The sequence below is a fragment of the Echeneis naucrates genome, chromosome 1 (assembly GCF_900963305.1).
Source record: "Echeneis naucrates chromosome 1, fEcheNa1.1, whole genome shotgun sequence".
In the NCBI taxonomy this organism is placed as follows: Eukaryota; Metazoa; Chordata; class Actinopteri; order Carangiformes; family Echeneidae; genus Echeneis; species Echeneis naucrates.
The window spans coordinates 8638822-8665229 of NC_042511.1; the positions used below are offsets into that span (position 1 = coordinate 8638822).

The window sequence follows — 26408 nt, forward strand, 5'->3', positions numbered from 1 at the left end:
CTGTGAGGTTAATTGGATAATTGGTTATGAGTAATAGACTGGGCTGATGCAGCTACAGCGCCCCCCAGGACCTAGACCGAACCAGACCAGAGAATATGGACCAGGAAAAAACAGAACGAGTCACCCACTGAGGTGAGGTGACAGAATTTAATATACCAGTTCATTGAATGTAAAAAAAAAATATATTTAACTATTTAATTAATTATTTCATGGTCCTGTTGCAGTGCTTCATGAATTTTGAATTTGAATTTTATCTATCAAACTCACCCATCGAAGTTTGAGTTTGGTAGCTCATTCAGAAAGGGAGAGACAGAGAGGAGAGGGCTGCAGCTGCAGTCAGGTAACAGAGAGAGAGAGATGGAGGGTCCTGGGGGGGATTTATTTAAATTGTTGGTGTTATTTCTGCACTTTCCGACAAAGATATTGGCCGCAAATTTAGAAGTACTCCGCCGCTTTACAAAAACAATTACAAGTAAAAACAATGAACGGATAATGTCATACTAAATGTCATAAAAGAAGCGAGTAACGAGAGCATCACTAGAAATGTAGTGGAGTAAAAAAGTACAATATTTGTCCTTCAAATGTAGTGAAGTGAAATTATCCCCCAAAATAATACTCATGTAAAGTAGAGGTACTCAAAAACTGTACATAAGTACAACACTCAAGTAAATTTACTTCGTTACTGTCCACCCCTGGTAATAATAATGGTTAATGGAGACCTCGGTCTTTTGATTCAGTCTTTAATTCAGCCTCTAACTCGGGTAATTCAGGAAGCGACCAGCTCTAATACAGGATGGTGTCGCCGCGCAGCCGCTCTGAGATTCGCTGGCCCGTCAGCTCCCCTCTCCGGCGGAAGGACGCTGTCATAGTTTCGTGCAGGTACGTACACCGGCACGGCTTTACGCTGTCTGACACTGACGGCACCTTTTGTAAGCTGCTGAAAATCAAGCCGGGCAGGCAGGAATGGGCGGCTCCGCACCAGCCACCAGAGTCCGGGCACCGTGTGGGTCCGCTCCCGCCGGCCGCTGCGAAGCCAGCCTGGGGACCGTCAGCCGCTTCATCCCGCTGGATCACCGGCAGGAGATGAGGGAGCTGGTTAAACTGGCGGGGCCTGTGGTAAGATCTGCATCTGAGTCTCGGCACAGTACCGGACCACAATACTGCCATAAGCGTTTTTAAAGTTTTAAATTTCAAACGTTATGCTACGAAATAATACGTCTGTCACGTGACTTCTTCACGTGACAGACTCCACGTGAAGGGAGGTCAAACCGTTAGCAAAATCTAGAAAACATAGACACGAACCAGACAATACTGATATGACATAAAAGTTAATGAAGGTTTCGATGAAATTGCTTCAGATTTCCAGATGTATAACGACTGAATGTCACCAAAAGAGGAAGCGTAGGAGACATTCATGTATTTAACTGAATCTAACAGTTGTTTCTCAGGTCCCTGTGTGGTTAACAGGCCTGCTGTTTGTGTTGGATTGTGTCTTTGACCTGTGTGCGGTTTCATTACAATCGTTTCAAAAGTATCAATCAGAAAATGCACATGTGATGTTTTTGTTCTCCAGATCATTTCCCAGTTGATGGTCTTTATGATCAGTATCATCAGTATGGTGTTTTGTGGTCACCTGGGAAAAACAGAACTAGCAGGAGTATCACTGGCAGCTGCAGTGAGTGGAGTATTTGTTCTTCCTTTCTTGAGCTTGTCTTACATTGTTTTTTGTTTTTTTGTTTTTTTTAATGATGGGTGATAATGTATTCTTTCCTCTCAGGTGGTTAATGTATCTGGTATTTCCATTGGCACTGGTTTATCATCAACCTGTGACACCCTCATATCTCAGGTAGGTAAAAGTTCTTCCCCTGAGAAGCAGCTGAGCTATGGCTCTCTGCATCAGGTTTGGTTTCTTGACAGGTATTACCCCTATTTGTGGTGCTGGGGTATTTTTTTCTCACGCCACCTCTTAATCTGCCTGTTTCATGCAGACCTATGGGAGCGGTAATTTGAAGCGTGTGGGTGTGATTCTCCAGAGAGGGATTTTGATTCTGCTGCTGGCCTGTTTCCCCTGCTGGGCCGTTCTCATCAACACTGAACCGCTCCTGCTTGCTGTGCGGCAGAGCCCAGAAGTTGCCAGGTCAGTATCAGAGGAGTAGTTTGAAGGTTTGTGGTTGCATTGTAAACAGATCAGTTACAGCAATGTTATGTTGCTGATGGCTCTTGACCTGATCACTTGGAGTGATGAACATGCACCAAACACTAATAACTCTCCCTTTGCTCTTAAAATGGCATCCACAACAAGTTGGAGACACTAATTTGATATTCAGAACAATGTCGACATGACACACAGGTAGGACATTTACACGATTGGTGATTGGTGTTAAGGGGCTAAGCTGGTCCAAGAAAACATGATTAACAAATCACTGTCAAATATTTTACATTTTACCCCTAAAAACAACTAAAACAAAGAATTACTTATTAAAAAATGCGATGTCCTTTGATCTACAAGTCAAATGTTTGATTTTGCTTGTTTTTTCTGCAGTGATCTGTTGCGGCATGAAGTGCTGGGATAGATTTTAATATTAACACTCAAATGCTGTCATTTAAAAAGTATATTGTCAGTAGTGCTACCCCCCTGCGGTCTGCCAGTGTTATCTTTCTGAGCTAACTATAGTTTCCTGAATTGTGCAGTTGTCATGTTGCAACTATGTTGATTAGGTTGACATGATGAGATGCACAATACTGATATGATGCTGTTAACAGTAGCATTTACGATGAAGACATATTTTCCATATTACCCATATTACATTATTCTTTAGTGGGCTGCACTAATATGCTTTTCTAGTGATGTCAACCACTCAAAGTGCTTCAGAATGGTGAGGGTGAGATGACACTTCATTCGGCCTTGAACCAGTCTAGCAAAGCAGTTTAAGATAAGGCTCAACTAATTTCTCAATGTTTCATGTTGTCACTGTGACATCTGCTGGCCAAAGTGTAAAGTAGAAAAATACAAATTACTTTATATCACTTCTGAACAAGTATCACGATCCTTTCCAGCTGCAGTAAAAATAGCACCACTATCTTGACTCTTTATTGGGCGAAATAAATCTTTCTTGGTGGACCGTCAGGACTCATATCACAGCATCAGCTAATCAGTTTTTCTTTCTTATTGCATATATACAGTAATTTTATTTAAAATCATACACTAACTTATTCAGTGCTTTTTTATGACTAAAACAAAGCTGCTTCCTTGTATTTCCATACTATTCCATTTATAGCTCAACTGTGTAATCTAAAGATGAACAGACTCTTGCATATAGACACATTTCAAATTCACAATGAGCAATTAGTTTCACATTCAACTAACTTGCACAGCTTTGAAATATGGAATATAAAAATATAAAGTTTTCATCTGCTGAGCCACAATGCCTCTCACTTGCTGCTAAATGCATGTCACATGCCAATAATATGTAATCATATAATTGTGTCTGAAATATTGATGTTCATGCAAGTTGGTCTTTTTCCATCTAGTCTCTCTCAGTTGTATGTGAAGATCTTCATGCCCGCTCTGCCAGTGAGTTTGTGGTCTTCTGTTTTCCTTCACAACCCTGTATACTAAGTAATCTGTCCAGTTACAGTAGCATAACATCTTCTCCCTTTATGACCTGCATTTATATCACAGTACAATCATCAAATACATTTTCTTGAAACTCAATTAAGGAAACATGTACCCTAATGGGAATGTTTCTGCTGAAACCTGTAAATTAAATACCCCTATTCAATGGGTTGAATAAGACTCAAAAACAAATATTTGACATTTGAATGTGTTTTCATCAGTTTTTCTTCGATCTGTTTTCCTTCTCAGGCTGTTTTTATGTACCAGCTGCAGTGTAAATATCTTCAAAATCAGGTGCAGTTTCTTCTTACAAGGCTTATGAAATCTATTTACAATAGCAGAAAAAGTCATTAAACTGACATTAAGACTGGCATTGATTGTGCTGTGGTTCACAGGGAATTATGTGGCCTCAGGTTATAACTGGAGCGGCTGGAAATGTTGTTAATGTAATCATCAACTACATCTTCCTCTATCCACTGGAGTGGGGTGTTGCGTGAGTGTTGCACCACAACTTAACAATCAGAATTTTGGATTGTTGCATGAGGCATAATTTATGGTTACGTGGAGGACAAATGTATTATTTCACCTTATTTTCTGTCAACACTCTAAAACCTACTGGTTCTACTGAAGTGGATCTGCAGCAGCCAATGCCATCTCACAGTATCTCCTGGCTTTGTTTTTGTATGTTTACATTTGCTGGAAGAATCTGCACAAGGCCACATGGGGAGGTTAGTTGTGTGCTCAACTGTGAATTTGCAGTTAAAATGTTCTTTTGTTTAAATTATTTTTAGAGTCATATTATTATTCTGTGCAAATTCTTTCCTCCTGTTTCATCATTCGTATCATCTGCAGTTGCACTCTCTTACTCCAAACCTTTGACCTACAGGTTGGTCACTGGACTGCCTGCAGGAGTGGGGTCCCTTCGTGAAGCTGGCCATCTCCAGTATGCTCATGATTTGTTTATCATGGTGGATATTTGAAACAGGAGGATTTCTGGCTGGAGTGATAAATGAAGTTGAGTTGGGAGCTCAGTCCATAGCTTACCAGCTCTGTATTGCAGCTTATATGGTAATATGTGTTCACTTCCCTATCTATAGAGTATAAAGTTATAGCCATCTATCTATCAATCTCATCATTTAGCATGCTCTCATCTTTTTTGGATTTGTAGCTATATTTAACATATTTTAAGCCCCAAAAGGTAGCTTCTTATAGCTTTTTTAAAAATATGTTATATGTTGTAATTTTCTTTCCCCCCCATAGTTCCCTATGGGATTCTCTGTTGCTGCCAGTGTACGTGTTGGGAATGCTCTTGGCTCAGGAAACACAAAGCAGGCTAAGCTGTCTTGCAAAGTCCCCATTATGTGTGCATGTAAGAACCAATGTATAAAAAGCACACACGTAGCTGACATATACAATTATCTATGTGCGTGCGTGTGTGTTTGCATGTGTGTGTGCACACACACCTCTGGATTTACCTGCATTTAAGAAGGAGCTGGTTAAAGGTTACAGTCAAGAGATTGTGCTGGTTTTAATGTCGCTGATGACATTGGAGAATCTTCACATTGACTTGACACAAGCATTCACTTTGAGTATTAACTAAAACAAAGATGAATCACTGAGAATTTGATTTTAAAACTTCAAATCAATCTGATCTCACATACACGTATATGTCCACAAACATATACTTTATGGAAATTTAATTATGGGAAAATTTCACAGAAGTGAATGAAAACACAATCCAATTACACTGGATTAAATGAGGACACAATAACATTTTAGGGTCAAAGGTCTATTACCCAATTCAAAACTCCTAACGAATGAACATAATGGGAAACTGTGACCACATTTCACTCATAATCAGGTCAGACTCTTTCATTGCTGGGGTGTGGAGTCTGAACAAATGTGTATCTGAGCTATGATTGCACTTGTTAGCAGAGACAGACCACTGCAACATGGTAAATCTTCTCTCCGATGGCTTATGTATGTGCATTGTTCAGAAAAGTCCATTATTTAACTTAACACATGTTTTTTGTTTCTATTTTACCCATACAGTTATTGTTGCATGCCTTGTTGGAGCAAGCCTCAGCATTGCCAGAAATGTCATTGGATACATTTTCACCTCGGAGCAGTGAGTCAAGTCTTGTTGTGTAATGGATCAGTGCATGAGTTTCCTCAGTTGATGTTCATGTGCTATAACATCTCTCAAGTCTCTCTCATTGGCCACTTGGGCACAAACATTTGTCTTTGATTGTTTGATCATGTCATCATTATCTTAAACAAATCTTTTTACTCATTGTTAAAGCTGAATTTAACATCATGAAAACAGTGCTGATTCTATTTTTACAGTCTGCAAAATAGATTTCATTTTCATTGCCTGACTAAGCAGGAATTCTTGTATTTGAGTTAAATAGACCATATCTAAGCCATGCTGAATTTAATGTCAACCTCACCTCTTAGCCTGTTCATCGTGCTTCAGTTAAATGGGGACAATTCAAAATGCAGTTGGCCATGGCAAAATGTCACAAAGCATCTCCTTCCTTTTTATGTTACAAAAGTCAGTCTACCAAAAAAAATCTGTCTACACTTCTGTCTTTTTGTAGAGAAATTATTAAGAGGGTTGCTGATGTAATGCTCTTATTCGGCTTCATGCATGTTGGAGATGCCACTGCAGTGAGTAATGATGCACAGTTTCATCCATTAAGCTTTGCATAAGGGCATAAAGAAAGACGTATTGAAATATAGATTGGTTGGACCAAATATCCACAGGGTGTGGCTGCAGGAGTTCTCAGAGGAGCAGGAAAGCAGTTCTTTGGCGCTCTTTGTAACCTGGTAGCACTCTACTTCATTGGCTTTCCCATTGGTGTGTCGCTCATGTTTGCAGCAAATATGGGGATTGTGGGTAAGACTAAACTACCAGTTACTACTTTTGTGCTTAACAATGATGGAGGGCAGGCAGTAAAATTACTCTCTAATTTTTGTCCAGGGCTATGGACGGGACTTTCAATTTGTGTGTCACTGCAGGTGATTGTCTTCATCACATTTCTGTGCAGACTTGACTGGAAAAAGACGACTGAAGAGGTGGGTACAGTGGCTACAGTCCCTACAAGAAAATCATCCTGCCCCATTAGCAATAATTTCTTTGGCATTTCTTCTTTCTTCTTCTTCTTCTTGATGTCTCTCTTTCTCTTGCAACCTAGACTGGGGATTTTTTGTAATTCTTCCCTGGCAGAATTTTATAAGATCAGTAAAATTCCACCCTGAGTGGCATTTAACTCAATGCTAGCAATCAATCAATTGCTGTCAGGTCGAACAATTAGCCAGACGTTTGTTTGTTAATCTGTTGTAATGGAGCTAGTTTATAATAGCTAATTTGTAGACTATATACAGAAATAGATGTAGACTCCATGTCTGAAAAGACCTGTACTGCAGACTATATGTAGAAGTGGACATTGGTTCCTGGGTTTTAACTTGAAGCCAATAATGAATAGCCTTAAACCAGCGTACTATCTAATGATAATCAAGGGGCTACTTCTCACCAGATGAAGTATCTCTGTGCCTTTGTTTAATTCTAATGTTTTTCCAGTGAGTTTATTGTCTGAATTTCTACTTTCATGTCTTCTTTAATACAACATGATGTTCATGATGTAATGAGCAATGGTTCTATTTAGAGGAAAATAGACCATAAAGCAGGGTATGCTTTAGGGCATGGCTATGGTCTGATCGGCAGACTGCACCACACATGACGTCGTGTCTGGCAATCTGGACAGATTACAGAGCAGGTCAGATTTTAGCATCTCTGTGGTCAATTACTGAACACTAAGGGGCTGAATAATCACTGAATTAAATTAGCAAGTTCACAAATTCACTATACTGTGAACATTCACCTGAAAAGGATTGAATTAATTTATTTGGATTCTCAAGGTGCAGTTGTAAAATTAGGAAGATTATCACAGGGTATGTTGATTTTTATAGGCACTGCAGATCATTGAAGTCAAAATGCTTTTTTTTTTTTTTTTTTCTTTCATTGAAACTGTGGTAGAAACTGGAGCACACTATCAGCAACCGTTCTTATTGTTTTCAACCAGGCTCTCGTGAGAGCAGGAGTCCATATCACAGAAGACAAAGAGATGGTTGGGAAGGAGCACACAGGTGAGTAAAGGCGCCTCCTAGGTTTCTTCATTCTACACAATAGTTACACGAAACAACCCTTCTATAAAGACAATCTTGTGTTAATACTAAATGCATATTTGTCTTAATGTCTTAATACCAAGAATTTCATGCAGACCTTGTCCTTAAATTTTCAGAGTCTGATCAGGAGCCATCTCTGGCCAGTAAAACTCTATCCAGTTCTGTGAGTGAGGAGGGTGACACAGACCTGGAGATGCTTCTTCCAGGACACAGTAGATTGACCTCTACCACCACAGTGGGAGATGTTTTGTCAGTAACACAGCTGGTTTTACGGCGGGGCCTGGCATTGCTGATGATGATTGTCATCCTCATCATTGGAATTGTATCCAGCACCTTCCTGGTAAAACTGTTTAAATGACTCCTCCTTAAAGCTCAGAATTACATTTGGTTGTCAAAAGGCTATTGGTAACATTGATGCCACTTGGCTTCAAAAGTTTTGCCAACAGTCAACAGCGCTATACTCTGGATGCGGGTCAGTTAACAGCAAATGCAGCTGAGGTGAGAAGTGGACTGCAGAGGTCGAGTGAAGTTTCGCTGCTTTTTAACTCAACATCCCCAGATTAATTAAATTTTTTAACTTGTGGTCTTCAGCCTGAATCAAATCATTCATTCATTCACTTAAGTGACATTGCCTGAGCTAATGGTAAATCCATGGGTTCCCTCACCATGAACTCTGAGAACTGTGATACATGATTAAGGCCTGAAAAATTGTCATTGTGTGTTATGAGCTGAAGAATATTTAGTTTGTATACACCTGTGACATATATGAAGATCAGATTTCAGTTTGGGGCTGATAGATAGATTAATTCTTATGTTACAGCAGCAAATAATTAGCATTAGGACATACTGTGAATACAAACCGGAGTGCAGAATAGAGTAAATGCTGTACAATAAATACAACAGTATAAAATGAAGTGCAACAGCAAGCTCTCCCAGATGTAGAGTGTGAGGTTAAAAAAATAGACAAAACAGCAGAACAAAGTGCTGTTGTCTCAAAGCAACAAGGTTCAAAAACATGTACATTTAGGTTAATTGGTAACTCTAAATTGTCCAAAGTCAGGAATGTGAGTGTGAATGGTGTTATGCCAGCACCCCGCCCTTGGATTGGCTTCAACATCCTGACAGATAGGCGCCATAGATAATGAGATGTGTCAAGCTGTGCAAGTGTTAATAGATGTTAAAACTGTGGAGTTTCAATGAATGATTGAATGGTTCACAAAGCAGCACAGAAAAGGAGATAGAGATATACCGGAACCACTTTTTTCAAGACCAAGTACGAGTATTTATATATGGGTACTTGACAATACTGAATACCGATATGAGTATTTAATTATGCTATTACAATTCTTAAAATTTCCTTTGACTTAAATTTACTTAAAATTTTTATAATTTCAGGCAGTACAGCACAGTAGTGGTTAGTGCTGTTGCCGCACAATAGGTCATGGGTTTCCTCCCACCGTCCAAAGATGACATATTCAGGTTAACTGGTGGTTAACTGGTGAGTGTGAGTGGTTGTTGGTCTCTGTCTGTTTCTGTCTGTTCTGTGTGATGGATTAACTCCAGCACCCTCCACGGCCTGGAAACGTATAGCTTAGAAACTGCTGACTGATGTGTGGACTGGTGCCTGAAATGTAATCATTTTAAATAATTTGGATTCTTGTTCCCTTTTTTTCCTTTCTATTATTAATTTAGAATTGTTCTTTCTCTGCAGCCATGGGTACTTTTACACTCAGGTGCATTTGGAAGTGCATCTTTAAACTGTAATTGTTTGAATGCCTTATGTCCATGCCTTAGACTGTCAAAAGTGGATAACTTTTTTCTTCTGATGCTGATGCACAATAAATCTGTTACATCAAACAAGAAAGGCAGTAACTGAGATTAATGTTCAGCACAGTTCTTTCTCATGTCAGTTATTGTTTATCAGAAAAAAATAAAGGCAATGATTTACATTTTAAAATAAGTTCATGTATTAGGTCTACATTCACTAGATTACATGTTAAATTAATGATAAGCAGTTGCATGCTAAAAGTTAATAAAACACGTGTTTGTTTTCAGAATATCAGAAAGAGTAAGACAGACAGAGGAGTCCCCTTTCCTTTGCTGGGGAGGGCTTCAGATGAAATAAAAGGACAAATCAGTCAAGGAAGGGGCCAGATGCTGTGGCAGCAGTCACAATAAGGGGACTGATAAATATTTGTATTTTAGACATTTTTAGACACTGTGATGGGGTTAAACCCTAACCCTAACCCTAACATTGGAGCGACAACTATTTCATAAATCCACTGAAAAACATTGTTTCAGTAAGTGACGTGAAAGTTTATTTAAAAAAAAAGGCTAATTGGCTGTTCAAGTGTAAACGTTTTTGATTGTTTGGAACAAACAAACAAAACAAAAAGTATGATTGGCCTCCCTGGTCTTCCCCTACGAAAGATCCACTGATGACGCGAGTCTCAGTTCTCCGAACGTCAGGGCGTGCACTTAAAGGCAGCACGGTGTCCTCTGTCAGCCCAATGGACTGGAACAGGCGGACTGTCTCTGCACGTGTCAGTCTAACGCCTGCTCTAAGCGCGTGTGACGGCAGGCTCGGGACAGTCTGTCCTCAGGTTCGGTCATGGACGGCTCAGCTAAAACACCCGATAGGCACGGCAAGGGGGCACAGGCGGAGGGAAGGGCCGCCGAACCGGCTTCCTCCGTTCACGGCTCAGGTAACGGCTGGGGCTCGTGCCTGGAGAGCACGCTGAGCTGCATCCCGCCGGACTACCGGCACGAGCTGCTGCAAATTTTCCAACTAGCGGGACCGGTGGTAAGACCAGGCGCTCCTGTCCTCCCTGTCCTCCCTGTGTGTCTGTGGCCCCTGTCTGTCCCTGCCCTGTGTGTCTGTGGCCCCTGTCTGTCCCTGTCCTATCCCTGTGTGTCTGTGGCCCCTGTCTGTCCCTGTCCTATCCCTGTGTGTCTATAGCCCCTGCCTGTCCCTGGCCCTGTGTGTCTGTGGCCCCTGTCTGTCCCTGGCCCTGTGTGTCTGTGGCCCCTGTCTGTCCCTGTCCTGTCCCTGTGTGTCTGTGGCCCCTGCCTGTCCCTGGCCCTGTGTGTCTGTGGCCCCTGTCTGTCCCTGTCCTGTCCCTGTGTGTCTATAGCCCCTGTCTGTCCCTGACCCTGTGTGTCTGTGGCCCCTGCCTGTCCCTGGCCCTGTGTGTCTGTGGCCCCTGTCTGTCCCTGTCCTATCCCTGTGTGTCTATAGCCCCTGCCTGTCCCTGGCCCTGTGTGTCTGTGGCCCCTGTCTGTCCCTGTCCTGTCCCTGTGTGTCTATAGCCCCTGTCTGTCCCTGACCCTGTGTGTCTGTGGCCCCTGCCTGTCCCTGGCCCTGTGTGTCTGTGGCCCCTGTCTGTCCCTGCCCTGTCCCTGTGTGTCTGTGGCCCCTGTCTGTCCCTGTCCCTGTGTGTCTGTGGCCCCTGTCTGTCCCTGTCCCTGTGTGTCTATAGCCCCTGTCTGTCCCTGCCCTGTCCCTGTGTGTCTATAGCCCCTGTCTGTCCCTGCCCTGTCCCTGTCCCTGTGTGTCTGTGGCCCCTGTCTGTCCCTGTCCCTGTGTGTCTATAGCCCCTGTCTGTCCCTGCCGTGCTGTCCCTGTCCCCTTTATCCCATCAATAGATAGACACACTGAATTATTCCAGCCTTCAAACAAGATACCAATTTTGGCCTTCCCTTCTTTCTTTGATGCAAAGTCATCTTTTATATTATTACATTGCTTTTCCCAGCAACTGTTTAATCCTAATGACCACGGCACAATTTATTTTGTGCTGCCCATTCTGATTTGTTGCTGTACCTCTGTACCTGTCACTCGTTTTTATTTTATTTCATTTTTACTCATTATCTTCTTGTGCAGAGGAAAATAGGCCATAATGCTACAAACATCCACATACATAGATTAAAAGAGCAGGTGGGATCCACCCCTCAGTCCTTCTTAGCTCAATATTCTCCTCTAAATGTGGTTATTGGTTTAAAGAAATCAACAACCAAATTGCCACTTGTTTATAGCGCATGGTTCAACTCAGAAATAGAAAGTGGGGACTACTGGTAGAAATGTCAATGGTGTCTACACACAGCAAGCGTAAAAGTAACAGAAACTGTTTTGTCACTCCATCTATCTAAGTCTAGGGCTGACAAACCTGTTTTGTATTTATGTAACATAATTTTTATTCAACTTTGATAAATTTGGTCTCATATTACCAATATGCAAAGTAGTTAGCTAAAAGGTATTTTAGTTGTCAAAGCAGTTTTAAGATATATTATCAAGTGGCAGTTGATAAGTGGCAAAATCTTGAGGATAGATAACACCATACGCTGGCAGTGTCTTATGTCACAACATGTCACAAGTTTCTGTACCTGTAAAAGAAAACATTCTAAAAATAAATTTGGTGAACTTTCTAAAACAACCGAATGGGCGTCATGTGAATGATCAGTTTGTAAACAGTCGCCTATGATACAATTTTATATTTATTGATTTAAGTGCTCATTAAAAAAAAACCATTCAAGAACATATGGTGAACATATATAAAAATGTCCCCTGTAAATCAAGGATTAGTCACATTGGTCATACATAACCACAGACAGCTGAGAATCCTGTGTCTGTTTTCTTCTTGGATTGATATGTATGATATTTGTATGGACATGAAAACAAGCTGAAAAGTTCTGTTTGTTTTTGTTCTCCAGATTATTTCTCAGTTGATGGCCTTTCTGATCAGTTTCGTCAGCACAATCTTCTGTGGTCATCTGGGGAAAACCGAACTTGCAGGAGTATCTTTATCAATTGCTGTGAGGATATTCACCCTTCTGTGTTTCTTCAACTAACCCAACCTGCCTGTGTCCTGTAATTGTGTCCTGTTGATTATACTCTGTGTTTTTTTTTACAGGTGGTTAATGTTACTGGTATATCTATTGGAACCGGTTTGTCATTAACATGTGATACCCTCATATCTCAGGTAGTATCTGCTCATTTGCTGTTTATCTAACCAAGTCAAACACAACCAGTACTGCTGGGTTCCCAGGTTATCCTGGGGTCCCATTATAAACAACTGTATCACGTTAGCTTTCTTTGACCAGTCATATCCTTGAATACTGGGGGGATTTGGTATTTTCTTATTTGAGTATCTGTCTGCCTGTTTCATGCAGACCTATGGGAGCGGAAATTTGAAGCGTGTGGGTGTGATTCTCCAGAGAGGGATTTTGATTCTGCTGCTGGCCTGTTTCCCCTGCTGGGCCGTTCTCATCAACACTGAACCGCTCCTGCTTGCTGTGCGGCAGAGCCCAGAAGTTGCCAGGTTAGTCATTACTTAATACCCAAATCAATTTAAACTACACCAAGAAATTTTAAAAATTCAATTTCAGAACCTGGCTCTTACAGCATGACAAAAGGAGAGAAATACAGTCAGCAGTGTTTGTGAATAAATGTATAATAGATAGATGCATTACAATGTGCAAAATACAGAGTAGAACTGCACCAAAAAAAAAAAAAAAAAAAATCCAAACAAAAAAAACCATGTGGTGTAAGGATGAGATCCAGAGAGAAAAACATGAGGATGGTTGATCTTAAGTGCATTCAGGTTGGGATAGCTACTGCCAGGACCTAAATAAGGAGGAAACAATTTGGCTGTTTAGCTACTAAACACTCTGTGTTCCTTGATAAGCTGCCCAGCCCTGCGTGAAAAAGCCTGATACACACACGTGTGAAGACTTTTCTTTGTTGAGTTCTTTGTTAACTTTTTGCCACCACAAACCACATTCACATTGGCAAGAAACAGAACAGAAGGAAAATAATGCAGAGCTTCAAATTAAACTAAACAGACCGAATGACAAGGACTGAGGCGAAGACACAGAATTAAATGCCCAGGGAAGACTGGAAACAGGTAAAACACATTAGGGCAGGGCAGACAACGGAGGGAAACTGGACAAAGACAGGAAGTAAAACAACCGTGAGACATGTCAGGGAAGTATTTTCAAAGTAAAACAGGAAATCAACAAAAGTCTAAACATTAAAAGAGTCAAAACAGCCCAAGTCTCTTCACGGCAGACTGTGACATGTTTTTTTTTTTTTTTTTTTTTTGTTGTTTCTTCTTCTGGAATATGGTGTGTGGCATGTGGTGAATGGCACCAATGAGCAGGAGCGGCCTGCTTTTTGGCTGGACCACAAGAGTGGACGTCTGCTCCTAACTGACTTAGTCACTTAGGTCAAGTCAGCTTCGTTTTTAGAGAAGATTTGAACACAACTCGGCCTGTACAAGGGACATTGAAATGTAAATAACAATAAGAATGCATAATTAATATATGGACATAAACATAAGCAAACCAGGAATGGCATAGCATAGGATTGTTGTCACAACTTGCTCCATTGTTTTGGATGAGCAACTGAAAAAGCTCCAACACTTTTTAATCTTAACCAGAACCATGAAACAGATGAGGAAAGTAGATTTGGAGTAAATTTGGACAAAGTACAATACCTTGTTTGTGCAAGTGTATCTATCTGCATTTGCCCACTTCTGCTGAAGTAAGATTTTCTGCACTTTGCCCAACTATCACAAGTACAGATTATTTGTCCTGCTTGTTTTTCTTCTTAAAGTCTTTCTCAGTTGTATGTGAAGATCTTCATGCCAGCTCTGCCGGTGAGTTTGATACATTCAACACTCATACAATACAATACTAGATCTCACAGAGGTTTACTGAGGAAGTTACTGTACATGAGCGGCATGCCTCTAAGAATGATATCCCATCCCATTACTTTGGTCCAGGCTCCAAGACCATTAGATCTCTTTCTATGAAATTATGTACTAATATTCCTAGGCATGGTTCCCAGAGGAAGATTCCTACTGACTTGGCTGGACTGTCACAAAATTATGTTCTGACATTTAATTAAACATTTTAACAGTCATATCACAGTCAGAATAATCAGCTTTAATTTTCTAACATAGATTCAGAGCGGCCTCTTAAGCCTTGGGTTTCTCTTGTGTTTAGTGATTTCATTGAAATTGTGAGCTGAAGCAAAGAAGGTGACCAGGAGTTTGTAGACTGGCAGAAGTATGACCTGCAAATGAATGTGCTGAAGAGAAAATTATGAGCCACATCATCTTCTTAGAATGCCTAGTTAAGTGGAGTTTATGTAACCCAAATTTCCTCATCTAATTATTGTTATGCATCCATTCATGGACAGTTATTTTTCTCTCTACATTGTTATCTCTAAGACTTTGGTCAGCTATGGAGGATAGAGTTGGCTCCAGTAGGTGCCTACACTTGTAATAACTGGTAGGTCTTTATCATCTGAATACTGGGAATTCAAATGGCATCCCCAAACACAATATCGACAATGGAAGGGAACTTGTTTGCATGTGCTAATTAGTAATTGTTAGCCTGCCAACATATCAAATATTTGTGATCAGCATGGTAGTGTTATACCTGCTAATCATAATTGTCTTAGCATTATCACCTTAAGAATGTAGAATTAGTCTCGCCTCACTCCTTATTCAATACACTTGTCCTCCAGTTTGCGTCTTATCAACAAGACACTGTCACCATTTCAGCTTTCCTCCTGCAGGCAGCTTTCATGTACCAGCTGCAAGGGAGATATCTACAAAATCAGGTGACAGTATTTTTCATGCTGCTATTCTTTCTTGAAACACACATGCACACAATTTATTCTTTCATTAATATTTACATTGAGCCCACATTCTGCTGTTATTTACAGGGAATTATATGGCCTCAGGTGATAACTGGAGTAATTGCAAATGTCCTCAATGCAATCATCAACTACATCTTCCTATATTACCTGGATTGGGGTGTTGCGTAAGTTTTCTTACCTTAATTTTTATGATTGTATTATAAGAATCAATCCAATCTGCAGTAAGAATGAGACTTGTTTTAATTTTTACCTTGAATGACTCTACTTCCTTTTACAGTCCTTTTACCATGCCAACAGAGTTTGTTTGGTCAGTAAACACATAGTCTGTGATTAAACACACATACAAACATACACACACAGGAGTTTCTATCGGTGTTGTAGACTGAGAGAGTTTTCAATCAGTGACTGCATGTTTTCAAAAGTTAGTTTATGTCTGTGTAGTTGCTGTCCATGGTTTTCTGTTTAAATAGCTCCGTGCCGGGGGACAGATCTGTTTGCATTATCCAAAGACACCAAAGGTGCTGGGTTTATATCCCTTCTGATAAATACCTGCACTGAATCATCCCAGAATGAATGTGTTGGAAAGTTCATTCAGTTGTTTGGGCAAAGTGGTTAACTATAGTGGTGAACTATACTGCTTTGTATGGATGATCATTTAAACTAAAAATACTTAAAACTGTTTAAACAATCTTTCAAGTCAAAATGATGAATACTCTTTCGTATTGTTTATGTACTATAAGTAATTAATAAAAAAAAATAAAAAAAATCAAAAAACTACAGCCCATTCCTTCGTAAAAAATTTGTTGTATATTTGCATTACACAAGAAATTTATATTTGTAAAAACATTCTTTAGACACAATAGTAGAAAGCACTTCATGCAAGAATCAGTAAAATCAATGGTGTTCTGATGTTATAATCTTTTCATTTCAGATGTTCATTTTTGTGGTTTATTACATAATGTAGCAGATTATTACATAATGATGGAAAAATATTATATATGATTACATAATGCATAGTTACAAACCCTTTTCCTTTGCTCACAAAAACCCAAAGTCACTAAGTCTGCAAGGGTTTTTTGCACAGTGACAGAGTTGCTTAAGTAACATCCTTCAGAACCCAACTAGAAATGCAACATATGTAAGGCCCAGTTTCTTCAACAAAATTTCTGATTTGCTCTAAATTCTGCTGTTTTTTTTGTTGTTGTTGTTGTTGTTGTTTTTAGTGGATCTGCAGCAGCCAATGCCATCTCTCAGTTTGTTCTGGCTGTGGTCTTATTTGTTTACATCTGCTGTAGAGGTTTGCACAAGGTCACATGGGGAGGTACGATGTCCTCCAGTCTTAATGAAATTTATTACAGTTGTTTATTTTTTCTTATTATGTGGCACAATATTCGTGTTCACACATGGAATCTTTCACAACAGTAGGTGAAAACATTTCGATGCCGAATGATTGACAAAATCACTAACACTGCGTGTTACTTAGTAATGCAATGTAGAGTACAGGTCACAATATTGACATAGCTCAGTTTACCTTTAAGCTTTCTCACTGTTGTAGATTAACCGCAATTAAACTCTCAACAATTATATTATTTATTTAACACTGTTGCAATATTTACTTAATTTCTAAATAAATGTAAGGACACCGCTAATATTTCTACCAAATATCAGCACATGGCCATGCTACTTCTAACATCAGTTGAAAAATTGCTACACACTTGCGTAACATCTACCCACAGGTTGGTCACTGGAGTGTCTGCAGGAGTGGGGCCCCTTTGTCCAGTTGGCCATCCCTAGTATGCTAATGCTCTGTCTGGAGTGGTGGATGTTTGAGATTGGAGGATTCTTGGCCGGTGTGATTAGTGAGGCTGAACTGGGAGCTCAGTCGATTACATATGAGCTATCTGTAATAGCTTACATGGTAATTATAAATGATTCTCTGCCTCTGTGTTGGTCATCTTATTTGCAGAAAAGTGTTAACATACTTTTGGGTATTTATCTCTTTTTCTACAGATTCCACTAGGAATCTCTGCTGCTTCCAGTGTTCGAGTTGGAAATGCTCTTGGTGCAGGAAACATAGAGCAGGCCAAGTTATCTTGTAAAGCTTCTATCATTTGTACATGTAAGAACAAACACAGACAAACAGGCATAACAGGGAAGGGATTACCTGGTTTCCATAAAATAAATCACATTAATATATGAGTGAAGCATTAGCTCATGTAACTAAGCCATTATCCTCAAATGTTATACAAATTATATCTAATAATACACAATCTATAATTTTATAGCCTGAAATCATCACCCCTGTCTCACTAGTAGTCTACCATGCTCACAAAATTCCTTCGAAATACATTTTTTATTTACATTGATTTTAAGTCTGACTTATGAAAGCAGTTTTCCATTGGTTTTTTCTCTGAAGGACTCACTGATTCCAGATTTGGGCAAAATTCAAATCCACAATTTGCATCATAACTAATTACACTCTATTTTTACATGATATATTTAACATCGTACGGAATTTACTAACAATGCCAAAACACTGTATTATATTTAAATGTATATGCTGTTTTCAACCAGTTATCTTCCTAAGGTGTGCAACTTTTTAAACAACATATTCTGCATTTTCTTACAGTCATAATTGCATGTTTCGTTGGGTTGAGTCTTGCTCTTTGCAAAGATGTAGTTGGATACATTTTCACCTCAGAGCAGTAAGTAAAATGTTTGGCAGATGTTTTGTCTGTTTTGTCACAAATTAAGCATGAGTTTCACACTGTCATATATTAACTAAGGCTATCATTTCTATGCAGACACACACACTAGTCAGTAAAATGGTCTCTTATAAACAAGGCTCTGCCTTAACCTTCCAAGAGATCAACATTCGCCATGTGGTTTGGTGATGGTAGGAATTTGGTCACCTCCTGCTGGTGTAATGTGGTTGTTTGTGTTTTCAGTTTTTGAACAAACTTATCAAGTCCAAGCTGTCCATAAAGTTAAAATTGCTCATACCAAATACAAGGATATTCTAAAAGTTGTGTACACTTTACAAACAATACAGGGAACACATACACATACACAAATAATAATAACATCATAACCTGTGGTCTCAGATGATTCTATCTCATTATGTATAAATAGATTTGATGCTCTGAATTTCCATGTTTGTTTTTTAGGGATATTTTAGAGAGGGTTTCCAAAGTCATACTTATATATGGTTTCTTGCATCTTTTTGATGCCATTGCGGTGAGAAATATTTTCTGCAGCAATTTCACACATTTGAGCTTTGATAATGACAGAATATTACCTGAACTGACAGAATGTCATCACCAGATCTGTTTGTCAACAGTGTGTGACCGGGGGAGTTCTAAGAGGAGCAGGAAAACAGATGATCGGTGCGCTGTGCAACTTGGTGGGATACTATTTCATTGGGTTCCCCATTGGTGTGTCTTTAATGTTTGCTGTGCACATGGGGATTGAAGGTAAGAAAAGACCAATGGGGTTTTATCACCTTCTCTAAAGTAAGAGTCAGAGGTGTTCCTAATACCCTTCTTTCTCTGTAATAGGGCTATGGACCGGACTTACCATTTGTGTGTTAATGCAGACAATTTTCTTCATCACATATATTTACAAACTTGATTGGAACATGGCTGTCAAGGACGTATGTACCTATATTCCTTGACCAAGCAAGTTTAATTATTCAAGGCTATTTGTCTTTTGGTCTGTTTGAAATTAGAACAAGCAATAAACAAATGTCCTTAATGTCTATAATCAGGCTCTTAGAAGAGCAGGAGTCCAGGTCAAAGAAGAAAAGGACATGGTCAGGATGGAAAGTACAGGTAAACAGCAACACATTGAAAGAAACTTTCCATTGTGGAGTGTTAACATTAAAAGCTCTCCCTCCAACTTCCAGACCCATGCAACAGCCAGGCCCAGGTCAGTACTGCTGCATCCAATAGGGAGGGTACTGATGAGGATCAGGCACACAAAGAGGTAGAGGGCCCAGGGCAAAATAAATGTGGTAGCACTACAGTGGGAGTTACTCTGTCACCAACACAACTGGTTTTACGTCATGGACTGACCTTGTTCATTATGGTCTCCATCCTCATTGCTGGAATCTTCATTAGCAACGTTCTCATTGGGCTGCTGAAATGAGTCCTCTGATCATGATCAAATTGACAGCTGTCAATTTCAATGGAATTAACTTCCACAAAACTATATTTTTATGTTAACACTGAATCACCTTGTAGAGCTGTTGATCCTCCTGACAATGAATAAGTCATCTGTCATCCCCCTCATGTTTATGTAACTACTCAATGACAGCAAACTGGATTCAACAAAGTGACAAGAGTGAAACATATAGCAAGCCATAAGAAGGCGGATAGCTGTTTGAGGATACTCATATTTTACTTTGTCTGTTCAATGTGACAATAAAATCGGGCACAAATTTCCTGTAACAAAAGCTTTTGTACTTTATGCCAAAGTTTTCAGTGTAATCTTACTTTGGTGGTAAAAAAAAAAAAAAAACTTTAATGAACCTGCCAGGCAATGCTAGCAGAATTCCCATAACCAGCACTGACAGGACCTTACTGTGTACATCTTTATGATTTGTTTCAACTTCACAACATTTCAGAGCCTTTTACTGTTCACTCAGTTTTAGTGAAGACACACGCAAGAGAATTTTTCAGTAGCAATACTTAAATATTGACAGCACATACTTTACAGTGGGACAATTGACTATTTTATTTTATGTTCAATGACCAAAGCATAACTAATACATCAGTAATTATATTTCCTTATCTTTGTCACATGTTATCTTTGTTATGTGTTGATGCAGTATATGTACATGATGTAGTTAGCTCAGTGGTATTTTATTTTATTTTTATTTTGGTATTGCTCTGTTTTATGTCCTTCATGCACAGTATCACTTAAAAGAATAAAAAAGACTTGTGGATAACTTGCTGAGCTAGCGAGGCTCTAAACAGAGGGTAACACCTCCACACAAGTGTTCTGTGTGTGAAAAATTGAGGCTTTTCACAATAAATCCTGGCAGTGACAAGTTTCTTCCATGAGCTGCATGAGTGCTGCAGGTACCTCTGATAGATGGTTTCATAAATGCACAGGTGCAGAAATTGTAACAATCACTGTGCCACAGGTCACCAGAAGCTCTTTGAACATGATAATGACCCAAAACATACATCTAAAGCCGGTGGTCGATTTCTGAGGAACAGGGGGAAAGTGATTCAGGGGTCGAGGGTGTCACCAGACCGCAACCCAACAGAAACAAGTGGGGCACTCTGAAAAGACATGTTGAGTGTCATTCTCCATCTGATCTGAAAAAACTCATTCTCCAAGAATGGAGGAAAATAGATACAGCTGTCTCTTGGTGCCTTCTTCATTCAGTGTCTAGAAGAGTTAGTGTTGTTCTTCAAAGTTAAGGATACCTTAGGAAATCTAAATTTATGTTTCTAAAATAAAAGTTAAATTAAGCAGTTGTGCAGTGCGGTTGGGGTGAATACACTTAAGTATCGAGCTCTGCTGCCATCCCATCCTGTACTGTGGGTGATGCAGCAGCACCTGCAGGGAGCTTTCTGTTACTGCAGATAAGTTCAGTGAAGGACTCAACCTTGCCCAATGTGAGCTGGGATTGGTTACAGCACCCCCTGCGCCCTGGAAACGGATAAGTGGTGGATGCTCAGTGAGCTCTGAGGAAGCTGAGGTCTCATGTTGGCTGCACCACAGACGTGTTTCCCACAGCCTGAACTGCCTCAGTTATTCTCCATCATCAGAGGTTCCACAGAAAATGTGTTCTGCAAATAACACAGGTTTAGGACAGATGCTGCACTTTAACATTAACTCGCCAACATGGCACGACTGAGTTAAGCAGGCTTCTTTGTGTTCCACACGCCCTGTTGCACTGATCAGCAATCCAAATGAGATTCCCACACCCTCACCTTCAGCCACAAAGGAAAGCAAACATTTCCGATCATATCTTTGTGGTTCCTTGTAATATCCTGAAGCCTTGGGATATCACTGAGGTGACCTTGATAATGAATTTATAGCCTTTCATAGATGATGTGTAATCTTAATCCCAAAGTCAATCTTTGACAGTTAAACAAACAGGGTCAATACATTACTACTATGTATTTCTTATTTCAGTATTGAGGGTTTGGGTTTTTTTTTTTTTTTGTTGTTGTTTTTTTTTTTCAATTCCATTGTAATAATATCTTCTGGACTCCTGGACATTGCTGCCTTTATAGTCCATAATCCCACACCCTGTGGAAATCCCCAGTCGGCAGCTGACCTCAACACCTTTTACGCCAGATTTAAAAGGAACACAGCTGAACCACAAAGCCAGGCCAATACACAAGGACTACCTGCACCCCTGACCACCGCCACCTTCACTTACAATGTGGAAGAATGGATTTTTCAGAGAGAGAAGATGAAGGTGACAGGACGACAGGACCTGACTGTGTGTCCCCCTCCTACCTGAGAACCAGCTGTCACCCATCTTCACCCAGATCTTCCCGGGAGCTGTGCGAAGTGCCCTCCACTTTTCATCCCAGTCCTCAAGAAACTATCCGCCTCAGGACTGAACCATTGCAGGCCTGTTGCCCTGACGTCTGGTCATTAGGTACTTTGACAGAATGCTGTTGAGCCACCTGGGAGCCCCCACCCGAAGCTCACCCAGCTCGTAGTGTCCGTGGATCGGCAGCTTCTGGCCTCACAGGAAGCAGCAGGGGAAACCGGAGAACATCAAATCCAACACCTGGCCTACCGTCACTGGTGCCCACCAGAGGTCTGCCCTCACCCCACTGCTCTTCCTGCATCTCAACACCTGAAATCTGCAGCCGACACCAGCCTTTTGTCTCATCTGAGATGATGGCGTGTCTGCATGCACACAGGAAGTGTGATCAGAGGCATCAGGAACTGAGCCCACTCAGGCCTGTGGAACAGTACACTTCAGGAGACATCATCCATTCATAGAGCGTCAGAGTCTGCAGGGGCTGTGTGTCCCCTTCCTTCTGCTCAGCCCCGCTTCTAGAGCCCTGAGTCGGCACTCTGGATCAGGACAAAGTCTGGGCGTGGACTGATGACTTCCTGATGCTGGTAAGATGAATATTCATTCATCAGTAGCATACTTCTTTGACTGACTGGACCTGAATCTTTCGGCTCTTTCAGCACCTCCACTAATTTATCACACGGGTCAAAGTGCAGTTTCATAACTAAATTTTCTCAAGGACATTATTATTTTCCCTGGATAATTGCTTGCTGGTTATTTGCACTGGCTTCCTCTTGTGACTCAGAAACATCCTCGTTTTTCAGTGTTTTCACTACAGAGTTTCTCAGATACCAAACCCTTACTCCTGTAAATGCCAGCGTCTGTATTGAACTGGAATGTGGTTGCTCTGGTTTCCTTCTACAGTTCACAGAGAACTGTGGTGGACCTTCTGTTCAACCAGTGACCCAACCCGAGTGTTTGGATGCCTTTTGCCCAATGCACTCTGGGACAACCCACTACTTTGAATTGGAGCAAATATAGTTGAATAAATGAACCACAGAGAGAAAACGATTTCAGTTTGTCGGAGCATTATCAGTATGTGTCTTCCTGAGCTTAATAGTACAGTATGATGGAGAAATGCACTAAACCAGTGTGTGTGTTCTCATCATCTTCCTTCGTCTTCGTCCTGTCCTTCTGCTCTGTTTTCCAGGCCCTCGGCAGTGTCTCGTTTCAGTGCTTCCACCAGAGGACGCTGTCTGCCTCTTCATCACAAACAGCCCAGTTTACATGTTATATCGCTGCTGCTGTCATTGCCATACTGGGAGTCCCACCGGTGTTGGTTGGGGCTGTTGCCGCCTCCACGGGTGAGAACTAAATGTTCAGATCGTGAAAATCTGCTCAATCAGTGGTTGTAAATTTTGCCAATTGCAGTTGTTTGTTTTTCAGGCCTTTTTTTTTTCAGTTCAGTTGCTTTTGTACATTTAAGTTTAAGTACAGATTTTAATTAACTAGTTAGTCTTCTTTGGAAGAAGTCTTCCAAAGAAATAAGTGTGTATTGGAGACCCAAAAACTACAGATAACACTCCTTTCTTGGCTTCCTGTGAAAATATTGTTTGTCCACTTACTTAAAATATTACCTTGCTTTTTATAGCCCAAACACAGTTTTTTCAGTTATAATCAGGAGATTCTTGTGACACCAGTGTTAAACATCGCCCATACTATAACACTCACACTTTACACAACTCGATACCTGGAACACAAAGCTAAATTCTTCTTCTTGAATGTTTATCTTTTACAGAAGCCTGCTAATAGTTATATAGAAAGTTCAATTCACTCTCACATGAGATTTATTGTGGTGGATGCTACAACGTCAACACCCGAACGTTTACTACATATTGATTTTTATATGTTTTCTACTATTTCTGAAGGTCACACATTCATGTAGTTTGGCCTTGGCAGCAGAATGTGGTCTACCGATTATCACTGTAGTTATGTCAATTACTTGTTACAAATAACATAGTTACATTTACGCCCCCCAGTGAACTGCTGTCTTGGCAAAGGTCCCCTCTAAATGTTGAATATTACTGAAAAGATTTCAAAGATGACCAGGCCAAAACAAGTATACAACTGGACCGCATATGCTTAATGTGCAAAATTGAAAACTGATATAAACAAGAGGCTGTCTGTGCTCACATACAGTATTTTGGCCCACAGTGAAGTTGTTCTCAGTCACATTTTATGCCTCCTGCTGCTTTTCTGCTTCTAAAATCCCAATTCCATAAATACAAATCTTGAAGAAACACTATCTTTCTAATGTTGTTACGCACAGCCTCTGTCTGGGGTTTACAACACAAATCACTCCACCTTTAATCAGGCCTCTCACACTGACATCCACCCCCAAAATCATTTGTTTTCCATTTATAGTGCTGCATTCATGAAGACCTCTCTGCCCTGCTGTTTCGTTACTGTACTGTAGAGGGGAAAAAATCTGGAGGACTCAAGCCTTAAACTTCTTACAGAGGGGTCCAACTCTGTGTAGCTAATGTATCACATGTACCCAGATGCCACTGTGTGGTGGTGTTTATTTTATATTGTAAGAAACTCTAGCACATCGTGTCCTATGTTTGTATAAAGTAACAGAGAAAGGTTGTGTCTCTTGCTGTGTGAAACATATTTTCTCCTCTCTTTTCTTTTAATTTGCAGAATTTCCACCACAGTCGCACAGATATCGTCCAAAATATTCCACTTGTCATATGGGAATGCAGTGAGAACCTTTGCCTCATTTCAAAGATAATAATATTTAGACTTTTTATTTACATTCAAATGCAATGGATTTTCTATGTTGAATACTTATTTTACTCAGATCCTGAAGGCAATAAATTTGTCGCAAACGATGAAAAAGGACCCAAATAAATTTTGATGGTAGCTTTTATTTAAATTTTGTATTGTCTGGCTGGCCCCCACAATATTAAATATTAACACAGATATTTCTCTATTTTCAATCTAAAAATTCAAAATCAAAATATTTATTATGATAATTGTTATTTCTATACAGTCATACTAGTGGAACTACTTACTCTACAGACAGTAATACTCCTCTTGGAGTTATGTAATCGTTTCATATTCCTAAAAAATCTTTCCACGGAGCTAAATTTACTCCAACTTAAGCTTTAAAGGGCAGGTGGATTTCAGGAGGCTTCGAACGGCCAATACTTTAAGCTAATTATTATTATTATAGGTGATTACTCTATAACTACAGTGCATTTCACATTGTATCCAAGCTGCAAACACAGTAACATATTACATTTCAAGTCTAAAGTTCACTATTGGTCAGCATGAGGTTCTCACCATATGCTTTTGGATGTGGTTGTGTGATGCCTAAAAAGGCAGCTGAGTTGAAATATGGGTCAATCTATTTTTGAACAAGAGGACTTTATAGGCCTGCATCGTAAATTTAGACAAGAATCCCTGACACACGTTTCTTTGTGATGAGACTGGTATCATGAAGACTCCAACATTCACCATGTTACAATGACTGCTGCTCCGGGTTGTAAAGTGTTGTGTAACTGACCCTTGACTGGGGGGCAAACTGCATTCAAAGCCTCTATTGATTGATTGCTGTTATACATTTGAGAAGTTGTCGAAATTATAATGCTGTAATGCTTGTCATCATAAAACCTGCACTAACACATCATTAGATTCCTGCAGTCGTTGTTGCCTTGTAGCCAAAGACACATCATTCATTTCTCAACTCAATGTATCTCATTCATTGAAGCTGAACTTTTTCAGAGCTTCAAAATGCCAAAACTAACTGATGCAAAAAAGTGGAGGCAGGTCGGTCTTTTGAGTGTTGAACTAAAGACTTTCAAGTTTAAATTGCACTGCAGTACAGTGGACGTTTTCCTGATTTCATCTGTGTCTCTGCATTTGGCTGACGAGAGCAGAAGCAGCTCTGCAGGCAGTTAGACCAACAGAGCCCAAAGCAGCCTCATGAGTATACAGTAGGTATTAGTTGTAGTGGTATTTACATATATTATTTAGGCATTTAGGCAGGATTTCTTGTTTTTGTTCTTGTATGCACCCAGCTGGTCCAGAGTCCAGATCAGAATTTAAAACTCAGACTAAGATACAAACCTCTGATAGTCAAATGGTACCTTTATCTTTAGTTTACCTCTTTTCTTTGTATTTTTGACAGTATAAAATTACCGTCCTATAAAAAACCTTTCACTAAGTTCCCGACTTTTATCTCCTCACAGCAGTTCTCAACGAATCATATCCAAAAAGGGAAGTGGCTGGCTTTGCTTTCTCCTAACTACACACACATCTGAACTGAATGGCATGTGACTGCTGCCACCCTGTCAAATGGTGAAGTATCCAGGTCCCACTAACTCTCCTACTGCTTGTCACGCTGGTCTGAACTCGTGTTTTTATCAGCTAAGCTCTTCTAT

General features: G+C 40.1%; 2 protein-coding genes across 3 annotated transcripts; both read left to right on the forward strand.

Annotated features, from left to right (window-relative positions):
- The first annotated feature begins 852 nt into the window (after positions 1-852).
- LOC115049899 (multidrug and toxin extrusion protein 1-like) lies at positions 853-9658 on the forward strand. Of its 2 annotated transcripts, none has more exons than XR_003841155.1 (16): positions 853-1116; positions 1574-1675; positions 1778-1846; positions 1989-2137; positions 3532-3574; positions 3866-3910; positions 4012-4109; positions 4247-4344; positions 4503-4684; positions 4877-4985; positions 5669-5744; positions 6217-6286; positions 6383-6515; positions 6638-6694; positions 7702-7765; positions 7921-7992. XR_003841155.1 is itself a non-coding variant. In XM_029512513.1 (16 exons), the coding sequence occupies exons 1-16, from the start codon at positions 964-966 to the stop codon at positions 8160-8162; spliced, it is 1728 nt and encodes a 575-aa protein (XP_029368373.1). In that variant the 5' UTR covers positions 853-963; the 3' UTR covers positions 8163-9658. The 2 variants fall into 2 exon arrangements, 1 of the variants encoding a protein (XP_029368373.1); XM_029512513.1 differs by having other exon boundaries at positions 6600-6694; positions 7921-9658.
- Positions 9659-10415: 757 nt separating this feature from the next.
- On the forward strand, positions 10416-20426 carry LOC115044848 (multidrug and toxin extrusion protein 1-like). Its single transcript, XM_029504144.1, has 16 exons — positions 10416-10607; positions 12512-12613; positions 12712-12780; positions 12971-13119; positions 14415-14457; positions 15384-15428; positions 15534-15631; positions 16691-16788; positions 17204-17385; positions 17478-17586; positions 18097-18172; positions 18635-18704; positions 18808-18940; positions 19025-19119; positions 19234-19297; positions 19372-20426. The coding sequence occupies exons 1-16, from the start codon at positions 10416-10418 to the stop codon at positions 19611-19613; spliced, it is 1767 nt and encodes a 588-aa protein (XP_029360004.1). The 3' UTR covers positions 19614-20426.
- The last annotated feature ends 5982 nt before the right edge of the window (positions 20427-26408 follow it).

Bases quoted from the DNA above. Each gene is read 5' to 3' on its own strand.
- LOC115049899 (XM_029512513.1), top strand. From the start codon at position 964: ATGGGCGGCTCCGCACCAGCCACCAGAGTCCGGGCACCGTGTGGGTCC. The intron at 4,345-4,502 runs GTTAGTTGTGTG...TTTGACCTACAG, and splicing joins GCACAAGGCCACATGGGGAG to GTTGGTCACTGGACTGCCTG. The intron at 4,685-4,876 runs GTAATATGTGTT...TCCCCCCCATAG, and splicing joins TCTGTATTGCAGCTTATATG to TTCCCTATGGGATTCTCTGT.
- LOC115044848 (XM_029504144.1), top strand. From the start codon at position 10,416: ATGGACGGCTCAGCTAAAACACCCGATAGGCACGGCAAGGGGGCACAG. The intron at 10,608-12,511 runs GTAAGACCAGGC...TTTGTTCTCCAG, and splicing joins TCCAACTAGCGGGACCGGTG to ATTATTTCTCAGTTGATGGC. The intron at 17,587-18,096 runs GTAAGAACAAAC...ATTTTCTTACAG, and splicing joins AGCTTCTATCATTTGTACAT to TCATAATTGCATGTTTCGTT.